Source organism: Mixophyes fleayi, chromosome 6 (assembly GCF_038048845.1).
Source record: "Mixophyes fleayi isolate aMixFle1 chromosome 6, aMixFle1.hap1, whole genome shotgun sequence".
NCBI classification, from domain to species: domain Eukaryota; kingdom Metazoa; phylum Chordata; class Amphibia; order Anura; family Limnodynastidae; genus Mixophyes; species Mixophyes fleayi.
Window position 1 is genome coordinate 17,123,085 of NC_134407.1, and position 19,343 is coordinate 17,142,427.

Genomic DNA, 19,343 nt, shown 5'->3' on the forward strand with positions numbered 1-19,343 from the left:
GATTAGGAATCCTTGATTATGGTTGCTCCATTGCATTTCAGTTTGTTTCTTATTATTAGTAAAGTTCTCTCAGCGGGATGTGAAATCTACTCTTCCTCTACACACTGGTCCATGTTTCAACTTGATCATTCCTTGAAAACCTTATATGTGGGATAATTTCCCCCCCCCCTGTTCTTGTTACGTATTGTGAATGTCTTGTACGCTTATATACATTGACTTGGTCATTAATAGTTACATCACACTGGTGCCATGAAGCGGTCAATACCGACTGTAAAGATGACGATGTTTTGTAGTGTGTGGTGGGGGATTGTGTCTGTGACGTGTAACTTGACTTAGAGCAGGTGAAAGTTCTCTTATATGGGGGTTCAGTTGACAGAATTTTGTCTTTGGATGAATGTGCAGAACACGTACAAAATGAAGAAAAACCCACCGCGCAATATAGATATCTATCTCTGGTACACCCTTAAAATATATACTTGAAATAAATCCTTCATTTTTGGAGTCCCTATACTTGGTTGCTCTCTTAGTTTATTAGAATACTCAGTACAGAAAAAAAGAAAATAAATACTAATTATTGAGGGCTAATAAAAGTGTGTTATTAAAGATCTGTTTAGCGAATCCACATGTGACCGACGAAAGTAAAGGAGATAATAAAATATAACTTTTATTCCATAAAATGTTTCACTATGTTTCAAACTGTTAAAACAAATTGAAAAAGTGGAGATGATGCCTATAGCAACCATTCATATTCTAGCTGTCATTTTGTAGACTGCACTAAAAAATTACTGGAATCTGATTGGTTGCTATAGGCAACATCTCCACTTTTTCAAACCCACAGTTCAGTAAATTTACTGCTGGGAATTGAACAGGGTTCTCCTTCAGTGTTGGGGACCCTTAACCTTTGCGCTATTCCTTTGTCTATGTAATCCTTCTAATGGGGCATTGATACCAACGTGGAGCTAGTTATTCTGAAGCATGGAACCCCATAGAAAACCTTTTGTAAGGGCCCTTATGTGCCGCTTAATGATGGAAAAACACATGTGGCATTGACAAGGGAGATTCACTCTCAGCTTTGTCTATTTTCTTCCTTTTCTTTGCCATATAAGGTGTAATATAAAAAATAACCCCTAGATGGCAGTGCTGCTGTTCAGCTGGTTTTTGTCTCAAGAAAAGCTAACAAAAGCTTTCAGGGTTGTCTCTTTCTTTTAGTTGCGTTCTCCTTTCTGACATTTTTCTTACGTGAATATTCCAATTTGCTGTGATCAGGACCTCCACAACGTCGCAGAGGGGCAGGATTTACAAAATTCCAACTTGGGTCTGCGTGTGAGTGGAGGGCATTCAGGGGGGCGACCCCCTTGTATCTCACTGTGTCAGCACGGCAAGTCGCTGATTGCTCTTGAAGTCTAAAAAATGAGAGAGGTTTGCAGACTAAAGCTGCACATTTTCCCCTTTTGCAAATTTGATCCAGACGTACATTCTCGAACTTTAAATCCCAGAGCTGCTGTGCTTTTATGATTGTTTAATTAGTGGCTGCTCACAAATACAAAACAATTAATTACAAGCTTTTATTTGCAGTTGTTTTGACCGTTTCAAACACAAATTGCATGATACAGGAGTCAGTTTTCTAGACCCTTTTTCTTTTAGTACTAGAATGGAAGAGAAATAGCATTCATGCACGTTCAGCATCTCTGTAAAGTAGTGGCGTTTTGGTTGAACACAATTTGGACACTGACAAATCCCTGTTGGACTTCGAGTCTCACCCATGTTATTTATTCCTTGCTTGCTCCAGTCCTTCCAAGCATAAAGACAAGACAGATGTTTGCATTTGGATACTAGAACACAAATTGCATCCATTTAAATTCTGGCTCTCCGGAGTCCCCTGGCCGGACGTGTTTTCTGTCCAGCGTGAAAAGAAGGATGTGTTCTACAGAGCTGTAGCGAGGCCTGTTTCTGCCTAACGCTCAGATGCTGAATCACTTCTGGGCTGGCAGGGGAGTGTCAGGTTTTGGACGCCGCTGGAGTCTGGAGACGATAATGACGTTCATGTGTTTGCTGGTAATTACAGACTTTGTGCACGGTTCCATCTGGCCGGCGCTTAAATGGTCGATGGGACCTCGTGCAATTTGTCCAAATGTCATTTTAATGTGGGCGAGAGCATTAAGGACAGGCTGGAACGCGGGCGATTATGTTTACTGTGAATATTTATGTGTCTTACAACATTTCCTGATCTGAATCTGGTGCGGTAACAGATGTCTTGTCGACGGGTTCAATCACAGTGAAGGTAATCGGTCTATCTACAGAAGCACTCGGTCAGTATTGCAGACTTTGGTTACACCGATTAGAGCGTTAGTTTATAGCAAACCTGGAATTATTACTTGGAGAGAATAGCAGGTTCCATAATACATTGCTAAGTGTAAAAGCTGTGTATAATACTAAAAAAAAGTTAATAGTTTAAAAAGAAGTTGTAGTTTAGTACCAAACAGTGACGGCAATGCTACTGCCGGGCAAATAGTCTGTGGCATCCTGCCCAGGAATCTGCCACCGTGATCATGCTCGGCCAGCTTTGACCTCTGCACACATTTATTAGAGGACGGAGCCTCCAATTTTTGGCCTAGTCTTGTGGCTATATACCTAGGCTAGAACTATCACTATGTTCATAGGCCATACGTTTGGCTACAGTATAAATCAGTGTTGTCTGACCTGTGACACTCCAGGTGTTTTGAAACTACAAGTCCCAGCATGCTTTGCCAACATAAAGCAGCATATTGCTGGAAGGGTATGATGGGACTTGTAGTTTCACAACACCTGGAGTGTCACAGGTTAGCCAACACTGGTATAGATCGAGGCTGGAAATATACCTACAGCGCTCCCTCTTTTTACTGCCAGCCTATAACACAAGAGTGGCATATAAAGGAACCAATATATTGAATGCATTTTTGTGACAAACGTGGGCTCATTCTCTAAGTGGTCGAAGCAGATTGCAAACCCTCATTGCTAGACATATTTTGGACAGATGACTCCCAGTCATATACTGCTCAGAGAGACCTCCAATTACTGTCTATATATTGCAGAGATCTACCCCTAGCCAGCTCCTGTCTTACACTGCACAGATCACACCACTAGGGGGCGTGTGTAGTGCTTCTGAACAGTAGGCCACCTCCGCTCCCTTACCACTAGAAAAGGCACATGGACAACAGTGGGAGGTACACGCAGCAGCCACTCCCTGCCACTGCGCAGTGCACAGGAGTGGTAAGCCGGACGTACCACCCAGCAGTCTCGATCTGATTAAGGACGGCCCCCTAGGAGCAGGACAGTGTATGCACAGAATCCCTGTGCCCTATGTGCAGTCCTAGGCCACTCATCTTACTCCCGCCACCTCCGAATCACATGCATACTGTCATGAGACGCTTCCACCTAGCACATGTGGGACCTGGAAGCGTCGGGGTCATTAAGTGCCATAAGTGCTTTGCATTCATAAAACAGAGTGAGCCCGGCATGGGCCAATCGGTGACACAGGATGATGATGGCAGGTGTGTCCGTCCCTTCTTCTCCTGCCACCAAATGCGTGTGGTCTAGAAAAATGTTGCATGGCAGCGCACCTTAGCAGTCAGGTTGTGTAGGTGCGTGCTTAAGTCTTTTACATTGTCTAGGAATAGGTTTTCATGATGGCAGTGATGTTGTTCCAGAGCAGCCAGGAAGAAAACTTTGGACACACGAGACAATTTTTTTTTTATCATCATCTATTATTTATATAGCTCCACTAATTCCGCAGCGCTGTACAGAGAACTCATTCACATCAGTCCCTGCCCCATTTGAGCTTGCAGTCTAAATTCTCTAACATACAGACAGACAAGAGAGAGACTAAGGTCAATTTTAATAGCACCCAATTAACCTACCAGTATGTTTTTGGAGTGTGGGAGGAAACCGGAGCACCCGGAGGAAACCCACGCAAAAACGGGGAGAGCATACACACTCCACACAGATAAGGCCATGGTTGGGAATCGAACTTATGACCCCAGTGCTGTGAGGCAGAAGTGCTAACCACTAGTCCACTACTTATATATGGTCTGTTTTTATAATTGGTGTTCAAGACCGGACCATGAAATGTTCACTACACTTGAAATAGATCTTTATATCAAAATTTTATATGTAAAGGTTTTCATACTTTGCACAGTAATAGTTCTTGAGCAAAACGTTTGTGGGGCAGATCTATTACAAAACAATTAGTAGCTGGTGACGAGGGGGTTTGTGCCACTCTGTGTCTGTCCTGGCACAACAAGCAGCCTGTTCTAGATAGAACACCCTGTGTCTGTAATCCGAGATGCACAATCCATGTCTGGGGGGAGGACAGTGGGGGGTGGGGGTTCTAATTTTATTGCAGCTGTTGGCAAGTAATTAGAGGCGCACCTTTTGTAATAGGTTATCCCAGCGAACAATAAAGGTGGGGACCTAGGCAAACATTTGAAGGGGAATTAACCCGGCAGAACGTGGGCTCTGGGCTTGGAATATGACTTACTAATTTAATAGGGCGAGATAGGAAGATATTTCGCAGTCTGAGTCATGTAAAGCTTTGTACAAATTTAGAAGGGAGATAAGAACACTGAGGAATGTCAGTATTGTCTGCCAGTTTCTTAAATGCCTGTTGGCAGCGATGTGTGTTGGATATAGATCAATTGTACAATGCAATAGAAAAAAGTACTTCTTTTTTTTTTGTAATAAGTGGGGTTTTATTTAAACCATTCTGTGGAAAGACGTTGAGGGGGCGGTGAATACTATGGTGTCAGTGTACTTTGTGACCTAGGGTGCAGCCATTTCGCTTGGCTGGAGAGCTTTAAAACGCATGTTTCAGCATTACAGGGAACGAACGTCGTCAAATAGATTAAATGCAATATGGTATATTTTTTGTTTATTGGAATCGATTTGTATCGCCTATTTTTGTTTCTATGACCTAAAAATGTAATGAGCAGTCTTATTTGAGGTATTTAAGGAAATGGCAGTCATTAATTTGAACAACCTACATTTTCACACTTTTCGTTTTATTAACTAGTCAAGTTTTAAAACCTACAGCTGTGTTGTATCATTGAAGGGATTGTTCATCTTGTTTTTATTTATTAATTTTTCGTTTCCTCCATCACAACCCCCGTACCTATTTTCCACTACATCATCGTCATCATCACCATTTATTTATATAGCGCCACTGATTCCACAGCTCTGTGCAGAGAACTCATTCACATCAGTCCCTGCCCCATTGGAGCTTACAGTCTAAATTCCCTAACATGCACAGAGAGAGAGAGAGAGAGACTAAGGTCAATTTTGTTAGCAGCCAATTAACCTACGAGTATGTTTTTAGAGTGTGGGAGGAAACCAGAGCACCCGGAGGAAACCCACGCAAATATGGGGAGAACATACAAACTCCACACAGTTAAGGCCATGGTCAGGAATTGAACTCATGACCCCAGCGCTGTGAGGCAGAAGTGCTAACCACTGAGCCACCGTGCTGCATCGTACCTGCGCTTGCTCCAGTGTATGAATGGTTTGGTGACAGTTGTGGAATCCAGTGCCGCCTCCTCTCGCCGTATTGCGTCTCTATACCAGGAGCATTAATTCTCTTTTTTATCTGTTACATTTTTTCCCCCTGACATGACCGTTATAAATTAGACCCAACATGTAGCCCAATTACAGATTAATAAATGGAAAATAAATTGGGAATGTGCTCAGGATCTTTAAAGGTCTTCACCATTATCATTTAGGCACATTCCACTAGGCTGTGAGAGCCGTTTCCATAGACGTTGCAGTATAGCAAAGCGTCCTGATGGGGAGTGACGTGACCCCTATCGTCCTGTGCTTGTGGCCATCTTCCGACTGCACTAAATAGCTCCAATTGCGCGTTAATACAGCTGAATGGAGCAATAGACCCATGAGACCGGCTTTAATCTTTGGAAGCCTTTATGTTGGGTGATTCTAAGTGTGTCGGGGCTAGAACAGCCTGTACATAGTTGCCAACATCTACTTGTTGGTAGTGGGATACATCCGTACGTGCCGCATGCGCTACAATCTAAGTAGTCTTTGGTGCTCTCCAATCCCCATCGTGATCTGCTGAATAAACACAGATTTAATGTTGGCTTTTTGTTGTCCATCAGGGCATTAATTATCAGTCAACGTCTAGATGTTTAAAGGGCAGCAGGACGAGTGGATGGGCTGTCATGACACAACATCCAACGTTAGGTAGCCCATGTAGTGGCTGAAGAACAAAACCATTATCAGCGAGTAAAATTATTTTCCTACATTCAGTCTTATTATCTGGTTATAAGGCGGTCAATTTACCTGTCCAATTGTCTACATACAGGACCTCCTTTATTAAGTGCACTGGAAGAAGATCTGAAAGCACCTTAGATTTGCACTGATGCCCTTGGCTCCATCCAACGCACGCCAAGGTTCACCTCTATGCCCTACATCCTGGAGAAGCAAGCTTGAAGTGCGCCCAGGTTTGTAGAGAAGTGGGACAATCTGAAGCTGCCTGCCATCGCCCATTACACATCTCTGCTCCTCTAAGTGCCATCATATTTCTTTGCAACCCCGTATGTTACGGTTGAAATCTAATCGCACCTGCGCAGTAGAAGTGAACAGCACCTCCTAGTGGCAATTGTGACCTGCGCATCTGGCCACTTTCACTGTTTAAGTGACCAACATTTTTAGGAGAAAACAAAGGCTTCTAAACAAACGTGACATGATTCCGAGCCTCTGGTTTCTAAGCCTTTGGCTGACAGGGTTTTGAAGAGAGGGAGCGTTCAGTGCCGTAGACTAGAGAACAGTAGAAGTTGCCTCTACAGCAGTAATGGCCCCCTATCATCAAAGCCGGTGGTTGATATTTCATGCCTCTTGTGTATACGATTAAACAAACCCAAGTAAAGAAAAATACATTTTGATTACACTTTCCTTTTTTCAGTCATTCTATGATATCTAAATAAGGATGATCTGGTTGTTAAGTCAAAGTAGCAAAATGCATTAATCATAGTACATAACAGTACAGTTCTCCCCTCGGGGGGCTATAATATAACACTTGCATAGCTGCTCCCAAACATTGTTCTCAAGATATTGTCATTGAACTCTGGGACACATTGTTGCTAATAACATCAATCCGATAACAGAACAAGAACCTTCAGGCCATAGAAAAGCAAAATGTGAAACGGAAATAGAATTTAGAAGCTTAGTAATCATCTTTTATCAACTGAGTATAGAAACAAGAAAAGACATTGGCTTAATTCCTCCACTCATCAATACGTCTAGATGTCTGAAGAGCCTTCGCTGACGCTGTGAGTTCAGATTTAATGCGCCTGTGACCTTTTGAATATCTGTGTAATTTTTCTTAAAGGTATATTGGGGCCTAATAAACCTTCCATTGGTGTCTATTACCTGAAAACAGCAGTTTTCGGGGAAGAGACTTCAATTGAAGTATTTGCCTCGTCTATCAACTGCATCGCAGCAGATATCATAGATATCTGCTACTTTGCACTTTTTATCGTATTACATAGCAGTCCCTATAGATGTCTATGGGGACAGCTATATACCGCAATTTAACAATGAATGAAATGGTTTTACACATACGGTAATGTACGCCAGCTCAGGTTGACGTACATTACCGTTTCTGCTATTTTTCAGCTCTGCTCCGAAGAGCAGAGCTCTACAGCGCATGTGTGGAGGGATCACGTGATCCCTCCCTGTCGCACAGCGCATGTGTGGAGGGATCACGTGATCCCTCCCTGTCTCACAGCGCATGTGTGGAGGGATCACGTGATCCCTCCCTGTCTCACAGCGCATGTGTGGAGGGATCACGTGATCCCTCCCTGTCGCACAGCGCATGTGTGGAGGGATCACGTGATCCCTCCCTGTCGCACTCCGCTCTCTGCAGCAGTGAAGTGCAGAGAAGTTTTCAGACGGAGCATGCGCACAAGGCTTCTGTGGATCGCACAGCAGCTTCGGGAACGAAGAAGCAGTGATGAGGTAAGTTTTTAACTTCACAGGAACAGCAGTTTTTCGTGACTGCTGCTACTGTGGAGATTTTTTAATAAATTCGCGAAATAGTTCAATCCTTATCCATGCGATAAGGATTGAAAACTATTTTTCATTTTATGTGGCTGTTGATAAATGTGCCCCTTAGTGAGGTGCACTTACAATCTGGAGAAGCGCTGCCTGTCTGCTGTGCACATAAACGTGTGCGTTCCCTACACCGCTTTTTGAAGTTCATACTTGCGGATGGTTTGCGCAGGTGAATTGCAGTCTATGATGGGAATGAACATTTGCAGACGTAGAAACGTGACTTCGAAGTGCTGCCTAATGGCCCTGTTTGACCAACCTCTTAATTCACAACTTTCCCCCTTTTTGTTTATTTTTTGTCATTTATGTCTTAAGTAATAAGAGTATTAGGAATGTCCATAACGCGATGAGTCACATTTGTGTAAAATGTGCATCAATCGGGGAACTGTGTGTGCAGTAGGTGGCTGGGGGGGGGAGGGGAGCTGTGTGTGCAGTAGGTGGCTGGGGGGGGGGAGGGGAGCTGTGTGTGCAGTAGGTGGCTGGCAGTTGGGGGAGGGGGCTGTGTGGGCAGTAGGTGGTTGGCAGTTGGGGGGGGAGCTGTGTGTGCAGTAGGTGGTTGGCAGTTGGGGGGGAGCTGTGTGTGCAGTAGGTGGTTGGCAGTTGGGGGGGGAGCTGTGTGTGCAGTAGGTGGTTGGCAGTTGGGGGGGGGGGGAGCTGTGTGTGCAGTAGGTGGTTGGCAGTTGGGGGGGGGGGCTGTGTGTGCAGTAGGTGGCTGGCAGTTGGGGGGGGGGGGGGGGAAGCTGCGTGTCTAGTAGGTGGCTGGCAGTTGGGGGAGGGGAAACTGCGTGTGTAGTAGGTGGTTGGCAGTTGGGGGGGGGCTGTGCGTGCAGTAGGTGATTGGCAGTTGGGGGGGGCTGTGTGTGCAGTAGGTGGTTGGCAGTTGGGGGGGGCTGCGTGTGTAGTAGGTGGTTGGCAGTTGGGGGGGGCTGCGTGTGTAGTAGGTGGTTGGCAGTTGGGGGAAGCTGCGTGTGTAGTAGGTGGTTGGCAGTTGGGGGAGGGGCTGTGTGTGCAGTAGGTGGCTGGCAGTTGGGGGGGGGGAGCTGTGTGTGTAGTAGATGGTTGGCAGTTGGGAGGGGAAGCTGCGTGTGTAGTAGATGGTTGGCAGTTGGCAGGGGAAGCTGTGTGTGTAGTAGGTGGCTGGCAGTTGGGAGGGGAAGCTGCGTGTGTAGTAGGTGGTTGGCAGTTGGGGGAGGGGAAGCTGTGTGTGTAGTAGGTGGCTGGCAGTTGGGGGGGGGGGCTGTGTGTACAGTAGGTGGTTGGCAGTTGGGGGGGGGATTGCGTGTACAGTAGGTGGTTGGCAGTTGGGGGGGGGGAGCTGTGTGTACAGTAGGTGGTTGGCAGTTGGGGGGGGGGAGCTGTGTGTACAATAGGTGATTGGCAGTTGGGGGGGGGGCTGTGTGTGCAGTAGGTGGTTGGCAGTTGGGGGGGGGGAGCTGTGTGTACAGTAGGTGGTTGGCAGTTGGGGAGGGGGAGCTGTGTGTACAATAGGTGATTGGCAGTTGGGGGGGGGGCTGTGTGTGCAGTAGGTGGCTGGCAGTGAGTCTCTGCAATGTGAGGCTGGCAATGAGGGTATTTCTCTGCCATACGTATCTGGTGATGATGGACTATTTCCTGGTCAAGACAATTGTGGTTATTTGCTATATAGAATGGTCATTGCTAGGTATGAGGGGCTACGTTGAACTGACCCATACATACATCTCTTGAAATGATATTTAAAAAAAACAAAAAAAAAAACTACAACTTTTTCAAAAAATTAGAGGGTAGGTCTGTACTGTGTCTCCAGCCGCAGGTTTATGTCACCAAAGCAAAGTGTTTCTCTGTCTGACGTCTTGTCTCCCTGCTTTGTGTCTAGTGGTGGCAGAATGCAGAGCGGCTCTGCAGCAGAGAAGCAGAAGTGACAGCGTTCCAGTAGCGCCATCGCCCGTGGCAGAGCCGGAGGCAGAGAATATTCCGGTGGTGGATCGCCCCCCCACACCCGTTCCAACCAGCCCAGAAGTGAGTAACGCCCAAATATCTATTGCATTGCTGATCATGTGGAAAGCAGCTGTTAACCCCCTTATAACATGTTAATGTAACATTTATACCGCTTTCATACGTTTTTGCCGGGGCTCGGAGCGTCCCAGCTCAGAAACACCATTCATACTGCACCTCGGACCCGGGAATTTCCCGGGTTGACCCCATTCATACTGCACAAGTCTGTGCCCTGGCAATTTGTGGGAGTCCTCACCAGAGCAGTTTTTATTGGCTGAAAAATGGGGATGTCATTGAAAGGTGACTTTTTTTTTTTTTTTTTCTTCCACGGGCTCCCACCGATGACATCATCCTCCAGAGACAGGCAGACAGCCAATCAGCTTGTTTTCTGTGCAACCCGGGTTGAAAAACCCAGGTTGCACCATTCATAGTGCAGGCAACCCGGGTCCGACCGGGGAATTACCCCTCGATAAATCCCGGGTTGAAGACCCGGGTTTTTAGACCCGGGATTTTTGACTTGTACAATCCATACTGCACCAAGACCCGGGTCGTTTGAGCTCGCCCCGACAAAAACCCGGGATTTTGGTGCAGTATGAATGGGGTATAAGTGCGAGGAAAAATGGCTGGAGATTTCTTTTGCATTTGCTGGCAATTGAATTCCTTCTACCTCCTGCCCCAAGTGTATGGTATGCAAATGTCAAAAGAGGGAGCTGTTTTGCGCAATATTTTACAGGATAGTTTCAGTGCTACGTTTTTCCTCATGTGTTTTTCTATTTTCCCTCATTTTTTATTTGTTTGTTTTTTTGGTTTTTTTTTGCTTCCTCGACTCATTTTGGGGAACGGTATTTAGTGGACTGGGTACCAGGTCCAAACTGTGGTGGAAGACCCCGTACAATCATATCTCTGTCACACTTATAATGTGTAAAGCTCCTTCAGTTACCACACATATAATACGTGTTTGAACTGGTCTTTCAACAGATGTCTTTCATTTACCGCCTTTCTGCTCTTTTTACTAAATACATAGTTTCCCCCCCAGTTGTGTTAATTTCTGTGCTTCTCAGCCATATCTATAAAACATCAAGCAGAGTTTATTTTCGTTGTCCACTGCACAATTTTTTTTTCTCTTTATTACACTCGTGACCACAAAATAACCCGTTATCCTAAGGATTTAAATTAACAACATGGCTGTTAGGACCTAAGGAACCCTGAAAGATAGAGAAGAGTATTTAGTAAAAGTTGTAAGAGGGCATGTACAAGCTAATAACTGAAAGTTGTACGAAGGTGGAAAACCCTTTTTAATCCTCCCACTTATTGAACACCGCTACACTTCTTTATGCGTTAGACTTTCACACCACGGAGAGGCACTAGGACTTGGCAAGCATTCCCCTTCTTGTATGTAATTTGTTATATCATTTCATATCAGTCTTTGTTATAGAAAACCCCACGAAAGCACAATGTTTGCATTAAGGAAGGGAAACGTGCATTTCATTAGGCAGGAATAAAAAAAGAATTGCAGTTATCAAACCATTAGTTCAATCTCCTTCTAATTCATCACATGCTTCATAATTCATCTTGTGGGCTGTACAAATGATTTTTCGTTTTATTTGTGTTTGCATCTGATGATCATTATTAGACTTAATTTATATTTGCTACATTATTCCGCACATTCCTTTAATAGTCCCCGGACGATGCAATAAACTCTTGCCCTGCGGAGGAATTAGTTGACTGCCCATCTGCTGACTTGGAAATACATCCTGGGTTCCCGCAGCGCTGTTCTCCTGTAGTTCTGACGCTGGCTAGAATCTCCTAAATCAGTCGCAGCCTGGCAGAGCCCGTGAGCTTTGTCCAGATTTGGCCCCGAGCCCGGCCTTCCTTAGTGGGCCCGAGATATTGCTTTGTTTATTTTCATGATGAATGTGTTTTTGGAAAAGTATTCCCCTTTTGCATAACAGTAATTCAATTTCTCCCTTTTTCTATTTTGGTTGCTAAACTATATTCTCCTCCTGGCTGGTTTCCTAACAGCTCCCTTTTTTTTCTCTTTTTTTTTTTTTGTTCACTTTCTTGCTTCAAAAACCAAATTTCCCTTTTTAACGCCTCTCTCTCTTGTGTCTCCTCCTCCTCCATTTTTCTGTCTCCTCAGTTTTCCTCCTGCTTGGACAACTCCGAGTTTACAAGCCATAAACTGGTAGGATTTCACAGAGCAACATCTCACTCCGTGTTGGAAACATGATTAATTTTACTTCCAACAGCCCTGGATAAAATTAAGCCAATAACGCAGCTAGAGTTCCTGAACATCAGGAGAAGATGAGAGACAAGGTGGTCAGGGGGTTGGGGGGTGGGGAGAGATACATTTTTCACTATTGGACTCCACATGTTCACAGTTTGAAGTATTAAATATATTTTTATATATAAGCTTAATGCCTTGCAGATAAATTCTTGTCTTGCTGAGACTTGGATTTCTATTAAAACCTATTATTTAAAAGAAAATGCTCAAATCTAATGTGGTAAGTACTGTGGTATTTAGTAGGGCAGCCTCCTATGGTCAGGGGTACACATATATGCTAGCAGACCAGATCTTTTTAAAGGGGGATCTCTGCTTTTTCAAATTCTCTGTACTCCCCCCTCCTCCAGGTCAGACAGGGTTCCACGGCCACTAGTAAGAGACGAATCCCCCTGTTGGTTACCATCACTGTACCTTTCATATTGTGATAGCACTAATATTGCAGGATGTCCTAATGTTTTCTATTAACATCAAAGCAGACCTTTTGTCTACACACTATGGAGGCAGCCATTTTGACGGAGCCGGCATAGCATTATTGTAAGACAATAGGACAGTGGGGGAAACAGCGCATACATAAAACAGGAACATACAAAGTAGACAAAAGGGTACACAACGGGGAAGATGAGAGGGTATTGATGAGAAAAGTGTCTATTAACTCACTAGGAAACGGACATCATAGAGGTTGCATAATAAAATGTATAACGGACCAATATCTACCAGATTACCTAAAAAAAAAAAAAAAAAAAAAAAAAAAGGTCCCTCATGCAGTGTAATTTGTACTATTAGAAACAGAAAATGTGGTATTTTGCACTGTAACGTTGCCATTTAGACATTTAAGGTGTTGCCTATAGTAACCAATCAGATTCTAGCTATCATGTTCTAGACCAGGTGTCGGCAACCCTTTTCTATCAGTGAGCCGGCAAAAATCTTGTCAAGCCGAGGTGTGTATGTATGTATGTATGTGTATATATATATGTATATGTGTGTGTGTATGTGTATATATATATATATATATATATATATATATATATATATATATATATATATATATATATATATATATATATATATTATTGCTCGAAGAGTGCTGTTATACAGTGGTATGCCATACGCCACTTCTTTTACTGTTTTGATTGACCATCAAATTCCATTCACCTACATTATCCATACCGCCACTTCTAAATTTCCACTTTGACCACTGTGTGTATATATTTATGTAACATTTAATTATTTCTTATTTTATCATGCTAACATCATTATAATATTAATGGTAATGGGACCAACAAATAAACGTTCATGCAATGCCACACAATAGTGCCCCCAGTTCATATTATGCCACACACTTACCTTAGATGCCGATCTTCCATTCCACAGGAGCTACTTCACAGTATCTCCGTTTCGGTCATCTTCAGCTGTTTGAGTTTGACAGCAGCGGAGCTCGGCGTCCCAGACAGAAGTGGTCCATGTGCCACATCTGCTTGACACCTGATCTAGACTGTGCTAGGTAAATGATAGCTAGAATCTGATTGGTTGCTAGGGGCAACACTTCCACTTTTCTTTGTTAGAAAGTTTGATGATCTACCCCTGAGGGGGGGGATTCAAATCCCCCTGAAGTACTGCCGCGTTATAGATATTACCGTTTGTGCGGTAACAGTGCACGTAATTACCGTTACTACGGCAGTTCTATTACCGTAATAACAGTAATAGTTTTAGCGGTGCAGTACTTAGGGGGGAATTGAATTCCCCCCTAAGAGTGTTTTAGATTTTGTATACACCTCACTACTCATTTTGAGGCCTCATTCATTTTCTCTTTTATATCATTAGTTTCACTATTCAAGTGCTTAGAGATGAAGTATGATGAATTGTCCCCAAAATTACTTGGTTTTGTCTTTTTATGTTTTTTAATTAATGTTCTTACTATTATTATTAAGTTGCCAACATATTCTTCTGCACTGCACAAATGGAGACAAACCTCACCTTGATAACTATACAGGGATTGTGCACCCATTGGGGTTATAGAGAGGTGGTTGCTCACAGCCTATAGATTATACTGTGAGAGTATTCCCATAACAGAAGTTATTGATGTCCTCCGCTAGTCTAACCTCCCAGCGTTATACAGCAGAACATAAGAGTGAGGGAATGGATCTCACCCTCGGGATTCTGGGCAGAGGTATACAAATAGCTCCTCCCCTTACTCCTATTGATGACTTGCGCGATTGGACGTCAATCCAATCAATCGGTCACTCCGACCAAACTGGCCATTCATAGTACTTTGTTTGGGCTTCAAAACCATCTCAACTATGATGCAATTTGATTGGCTATGATTGAAAAATAGGTTGAACTTCTAGCACCGATCCCGTTTGTGTGGGGTCATAGTGTAAATCGTGTAGTCGCTCGTGCAAAACGTGTTCGGCCTGGACTGCAATTCAGTAATGGCTCAATGATCTAGTCCAGTTCTACTGGGCGACTAGGTGGGAATGTATATGATGTCTATGGGGTAACTTAACTTGCATTAGATCAATCAAAAGTAATTGCTGATTAGTTGCTATGGGTTACTGCACATTTCTATAGTAAATTACCCTGTTAAACACCATTTTATTATTATTTTTTTATATACAAGAACAAAATGCCATAGGTTTACTGGTGTGATTATAATACCATTATGAAATATATGCTGTCATTTGCATTACAGATGCTCGTGATATTGTCAAATAAAATTATTTAACATTTTAAATAATGGTAAACAGGAAAATCACACTTAACTGTTCACCACCACCCCCCTGCCCCTCCAAAAAGCCCTTTCCTGGTTGTCCCGTACTGCCTCTGACAACCTTCTCTCCTACTTAGGCATGGTTGTCTAAGCCCCTCCCCCTTGCTTTTCTCATCCATCTGGGAATGTTTCATTATATGTGGAATTAGCCTTTTTTAAATAAGCTTTTTTGTTTCTTATAACCAAGAGACTTTTCATGTACTGAAGTAAACTGATAGCGGCGTGTAACAGCACATAATCCCCGTTCTATTTAACACCCCAACACTTTATAATGTTTTCATTCTATAATCATTATTCTTAACCAGCTTTCTTCTACAACTCCGGTCTCCTCAGTACGGCCAAGTTTGTTTTTTTTGCTGATGGTGTATTTCAGAACAGATTAAATAAAAGTCCAGATTTCATAATGAAATTGAAGCTAAAGCTGTTTTTTTTTATCCAAGACTGATGAGTTAGCGCTTCACTGCGATGGTATAAAGGAATCGGCTTATATAGAATATAAACCACTTTGTTCTGAGCTCGGGGAACATTTAGACGGCAGCAGAGAGAATGTTCAGCGTTAAACATTGGATTCTATTCAATGGTAAAAGAACTGTTGAAAAACAAAATCATTCTATTGTTACCCTGTGATCTGGGAGGAAATTATGTAAACTCTTCATTCAGTAAAATCCTGCCTGTAATTGTGCGATTGTCAATCAACTGGGAAAACTACTATTTACTGTGGAGTTTTGTTTACCGACTTTATCACTGCGTTGAATTGGTTTTGAACAACTCTGTTATAAAGGGTTCTTGGGGGGGGGGGGGGGGGGGGAGACGGGGGAAAGTATTTGAAATCTCCAGACAGGTATTATCACCCTGTTGCAATATCACGTTTGGCCAACAGGGGGCAAACACATGTCGCTGATTTTAAGTTAATTAAATACACCTATGAAAATTATAACATAACTGCCTCCGAAAATCAGCTGCTTTCCCTTGGCTCTGTGTACTCCAGTCAGTGTACTGTGCCGCGGAATATGTTGGTGCTGTAAATAGGATGAAAATAAGGGAAATATATATTAGGGTGGCACAGTAGCCCTCCGCTGGAGGAACAATATATGGGCACACGCTGTTAATATGGGTTGGGTACGCTTGACCGATGAGGAAAAATCTGACATCGACAAGCCCTACAAAGAAAATCCAAATTTCTGCAAAACCGATTGGAAAATAAACAGACTTACCTTGAAGCCGACGCTGGAGATCTCCGATTGGATCACCATGCTGACAGCAAGTTATTCCGATTGGACAAGAGTTTGGCACTGCAGCTTGATGTCAGTAGAAATTTAAAGCGGCAATGTGGGGACCCCCAAGGTTCTGTGTTTAAACACTTAACCCGAAATTGCTGCTTTAAATTTCTATTGACAGAAGTCGCAATGACATCATGCTGCAGTGCCGAACACTTGTCCAATCGGAATAACTTGCTCTCAGCATGATGATCCAATCGGAGATCTCCAGTGTCTGGTTAAAAGCAAGTCTGTTTATTTTCCCAATCGGTTTTTCAGAAATTCGGATTTTCTTTCTTTCGATGTGGGATTAGTGGTAATCGTGAGAATGATTACCACCGATTTTAATACAGAACTTTCTTGTCGTTTGCTGCTGAATCACAAGTACTAACTAGTCCTTTCCGATTACCCAGGCTAGTGGCAAGCCACAGAAAATCTATGACTTGGCAACCAAACAAATTAAGTATAAAAAAATGTTCCTTTCCCGTAAGCGTGTGTTCGCTGTAGGTTTGTTAAAATATTTAGTATTTCACAAAGTGCTTTGTGTACGGCAGGATCTGTCTCCGGGGAGTGTGGAGGAAGCGGAAGAAGCTGAGCCTGATGAAGAATTTAAAGATGCTATTGAGGTGGGTTGAAATATTTTAAACATTTATGTTCCTCTGATGAGCGATATCTGAGCACAAGTGATGGATTGGGTGGTTTTGGGAGATGAAATAGAATTTCTGTGCATTCTTGTTTTCTATCCACTTGGAGGAGTTGATCCCAGATTTGTTTTAACGCTCTAGTGTAAATAAAGGATATATCTGCATCCAGCATTGTGTAAACTTGTCCCCACGCTGAACAGCACTGAATACTTTAATTAGGATTTTATTTTCCGCAGACTTGTCTGACGAGGCAAATATTCATATTATTCCTGTGGTTTATGTCTAAACGCCGTCTATAACTTGTGCAGACGTTTTTGGAGTTCATATAATACACCTATCATACGTAAAGAGAGCATTTATGAGAAATGACCAAATCTGATTGGTTGCCGTGGCCTACAATAACATTTAACTGTATACTGGTTTTCAGAAATTACTTTGAGCTGTACCTGGAATGTCATGGTTTATAGCTACAGTATTTCTTCATTTCTTGTGGTTTGAGTCTTCCTCCTGGGGGTAAATTGATCAAGCTGCGAGTTTCCCGCAAGTTTGAAAAAGTGGAGATGTTGCCTATAGCAACCAATCAGATGCTAGCTGTCATTTTGTACAATGTACTAAATAAATGATAGCTAGAATCTGATTGGTTGCTATAGGCAACATCTCTACTTTTTCAAACCCGCAGTTTAGTAAATATACCCCCTGGTCAGGACAGCTCTTGCACTTTTGAATATTGTCTAGAACAAGCAGTGAGGGTTCGGTCAGGGCTGTATTTACTAAAGGTTTTACAAATGGGTCACAGTTCCTTCGTATAGATGCCATCCGGTGCACCACAGCATAGAAATTAGTGCCAACCACGCACCCTGCACCTTTCTTTTTAACAGACTCCCTCTGGTTGTTAAAATAAGACCTTCCCCTTCTCTTACGTCCCCTCGGGCAAGTTATAAACCTGATTTTAAATGTCTGTTTACCTGCTGGCCATCTAGGTAGCTACCTCTAATTACTGCAAAAAATGGAAGGTGGAAATGTCTGCCTGTGTACCGGCCCAGGTACATTGGAACCATGCGCTGAGGAATGGTTCATACTTAATTGTCCTCTCTTTTGTCCATGCTGAGGAAGGAGCAGCAGCTAATAATGGTCATGGTGAGTTCCGGGGATGTAACGCAGGGAGATTGTAATGAAACAGTTGATTAAGGAGTTTCGTTGTCAAATCATCCCAGTTTTCTTTCAGTTGCTCACAGTTATGTTGCTGTCACGCTTACTGCATGTTCTGCCGCCGAATATTCTTCAGGTGCTGCCACGGAATAGGCGGCAGGCGGACTCTTAAAGCTGCCATCATGAAATGTTGCAGCCAAATGTAGCCGCCAAACCTAGCACTGGTGAATAGCGAGTACTAGCCGCTATAGTTAAGCCAAGTGATTATATTTGGCAGCAGTAGGATCAGTGAAGGTTCCTCCAGACCCCAATCAACTATTGGCTCTTCTTTTGCAGCATTAAATTGACGTTGGGTTAGTATTTTATTCTGCTTGTTTAAAAGAAGAACTTCATCCATGGAGTCAATAAGTTGTGCTGGAATCATTAGTTTAAGTTACTTGAGGTCCGCTACCCCGGCGGCAGTCACCTGAAGCCACCGACAATCTAGTACAGACGTGGACAACCCGTGGCTCTCAAGGTGTGTGAAACCACAATCCCCAGCATGCTCCAGCAGAACATAGCCAGTTGGTAAGGTGGCAAGGTCTACTGGGACTTGTAGTTCCATAATACACTGGAGAGGCCTGGTCTAGCGCATTCCTACTATCGCTAGGTAGCTTAGTTATTGCTATATCTTCTGGGAAGTTCACGGAAAAGTTCACTATGTATTTGAAAGCCTGACCTTGGGTAAGTAGAGTAAGTTACTAACCTAAATTACTAAACTCCACCCAACACTGAATTTGAATGCTGTACTTCAGTGGCCTTTAAGTTTTCTGAACAGAACTTTGATGGGACCCATTTAGATCCATCAGTGTTACATTTGGCTGCAATTCTTTCAACGTCATTCCCAGTCATGCTGCATTCTCCGGTGCATGGAGCATAGAGTAACGTGTAAGCCGTGATATAAGAGAGTGTTGGTGCTGTGTCGTCCTACTGACCATGGACTTTGTATTGCTGTACTTGATAGGAGGATGACGACGTTTCCCAGTGCCCTTCGGAGTATGATCTCAACCTGCAGGACAACCTACAGGATAACCTACAGGACAATGGGTTTCTCAGCCGAAACGACGCCCTTAAAAACAAAGTATCAAAACTGACCGAGCGGCTGCGCAAAAGATACCCTCAAAATAACACTGGTATGT

At 43.3% G+C, this 19,343-nt stretch overlaps 1 protein-coding gene across 4 annotated transcripts in view; it reads left to right on the forward strand.

Moving 5' to 3' along the window:
* Positions 1–19,343, forward strand: part of ZFYVE27 (zinc finger FYVE-type containing 27) — a 63,273-nt gene that overhangs the window by 19,585 nt on the left and 24,345 nt on the right. For 3 of the 4 annotated variants that reach the window (XM_075215934.1, XM_075215935.1, XM_075215933.1), the window contains exons 7-11: positions 9,947–10,089; positions 12,206–12,250; positions 16,927–16,998; positions 18,130–18,153; positions 19,169–19,337. In XM_075215934.1, the coding sequence (XP_075072035.1) occupies positions 9,947–10,089; positions 12,206–12,250; positions 16,927–16,998; positions 18,130–18,153; positions 19,169–19,337 (453 nt within the window). The remainder of the gene's footprint in view (positions 1–9,946; positions 10,090–12,205; positions 12,251–16,926; positions 16,999–18,129; positions 18,154–19,168; positions 19,338–19,343) is intronic. The other variant, XM_075215936.1, reaches the window with a different exon arrangement.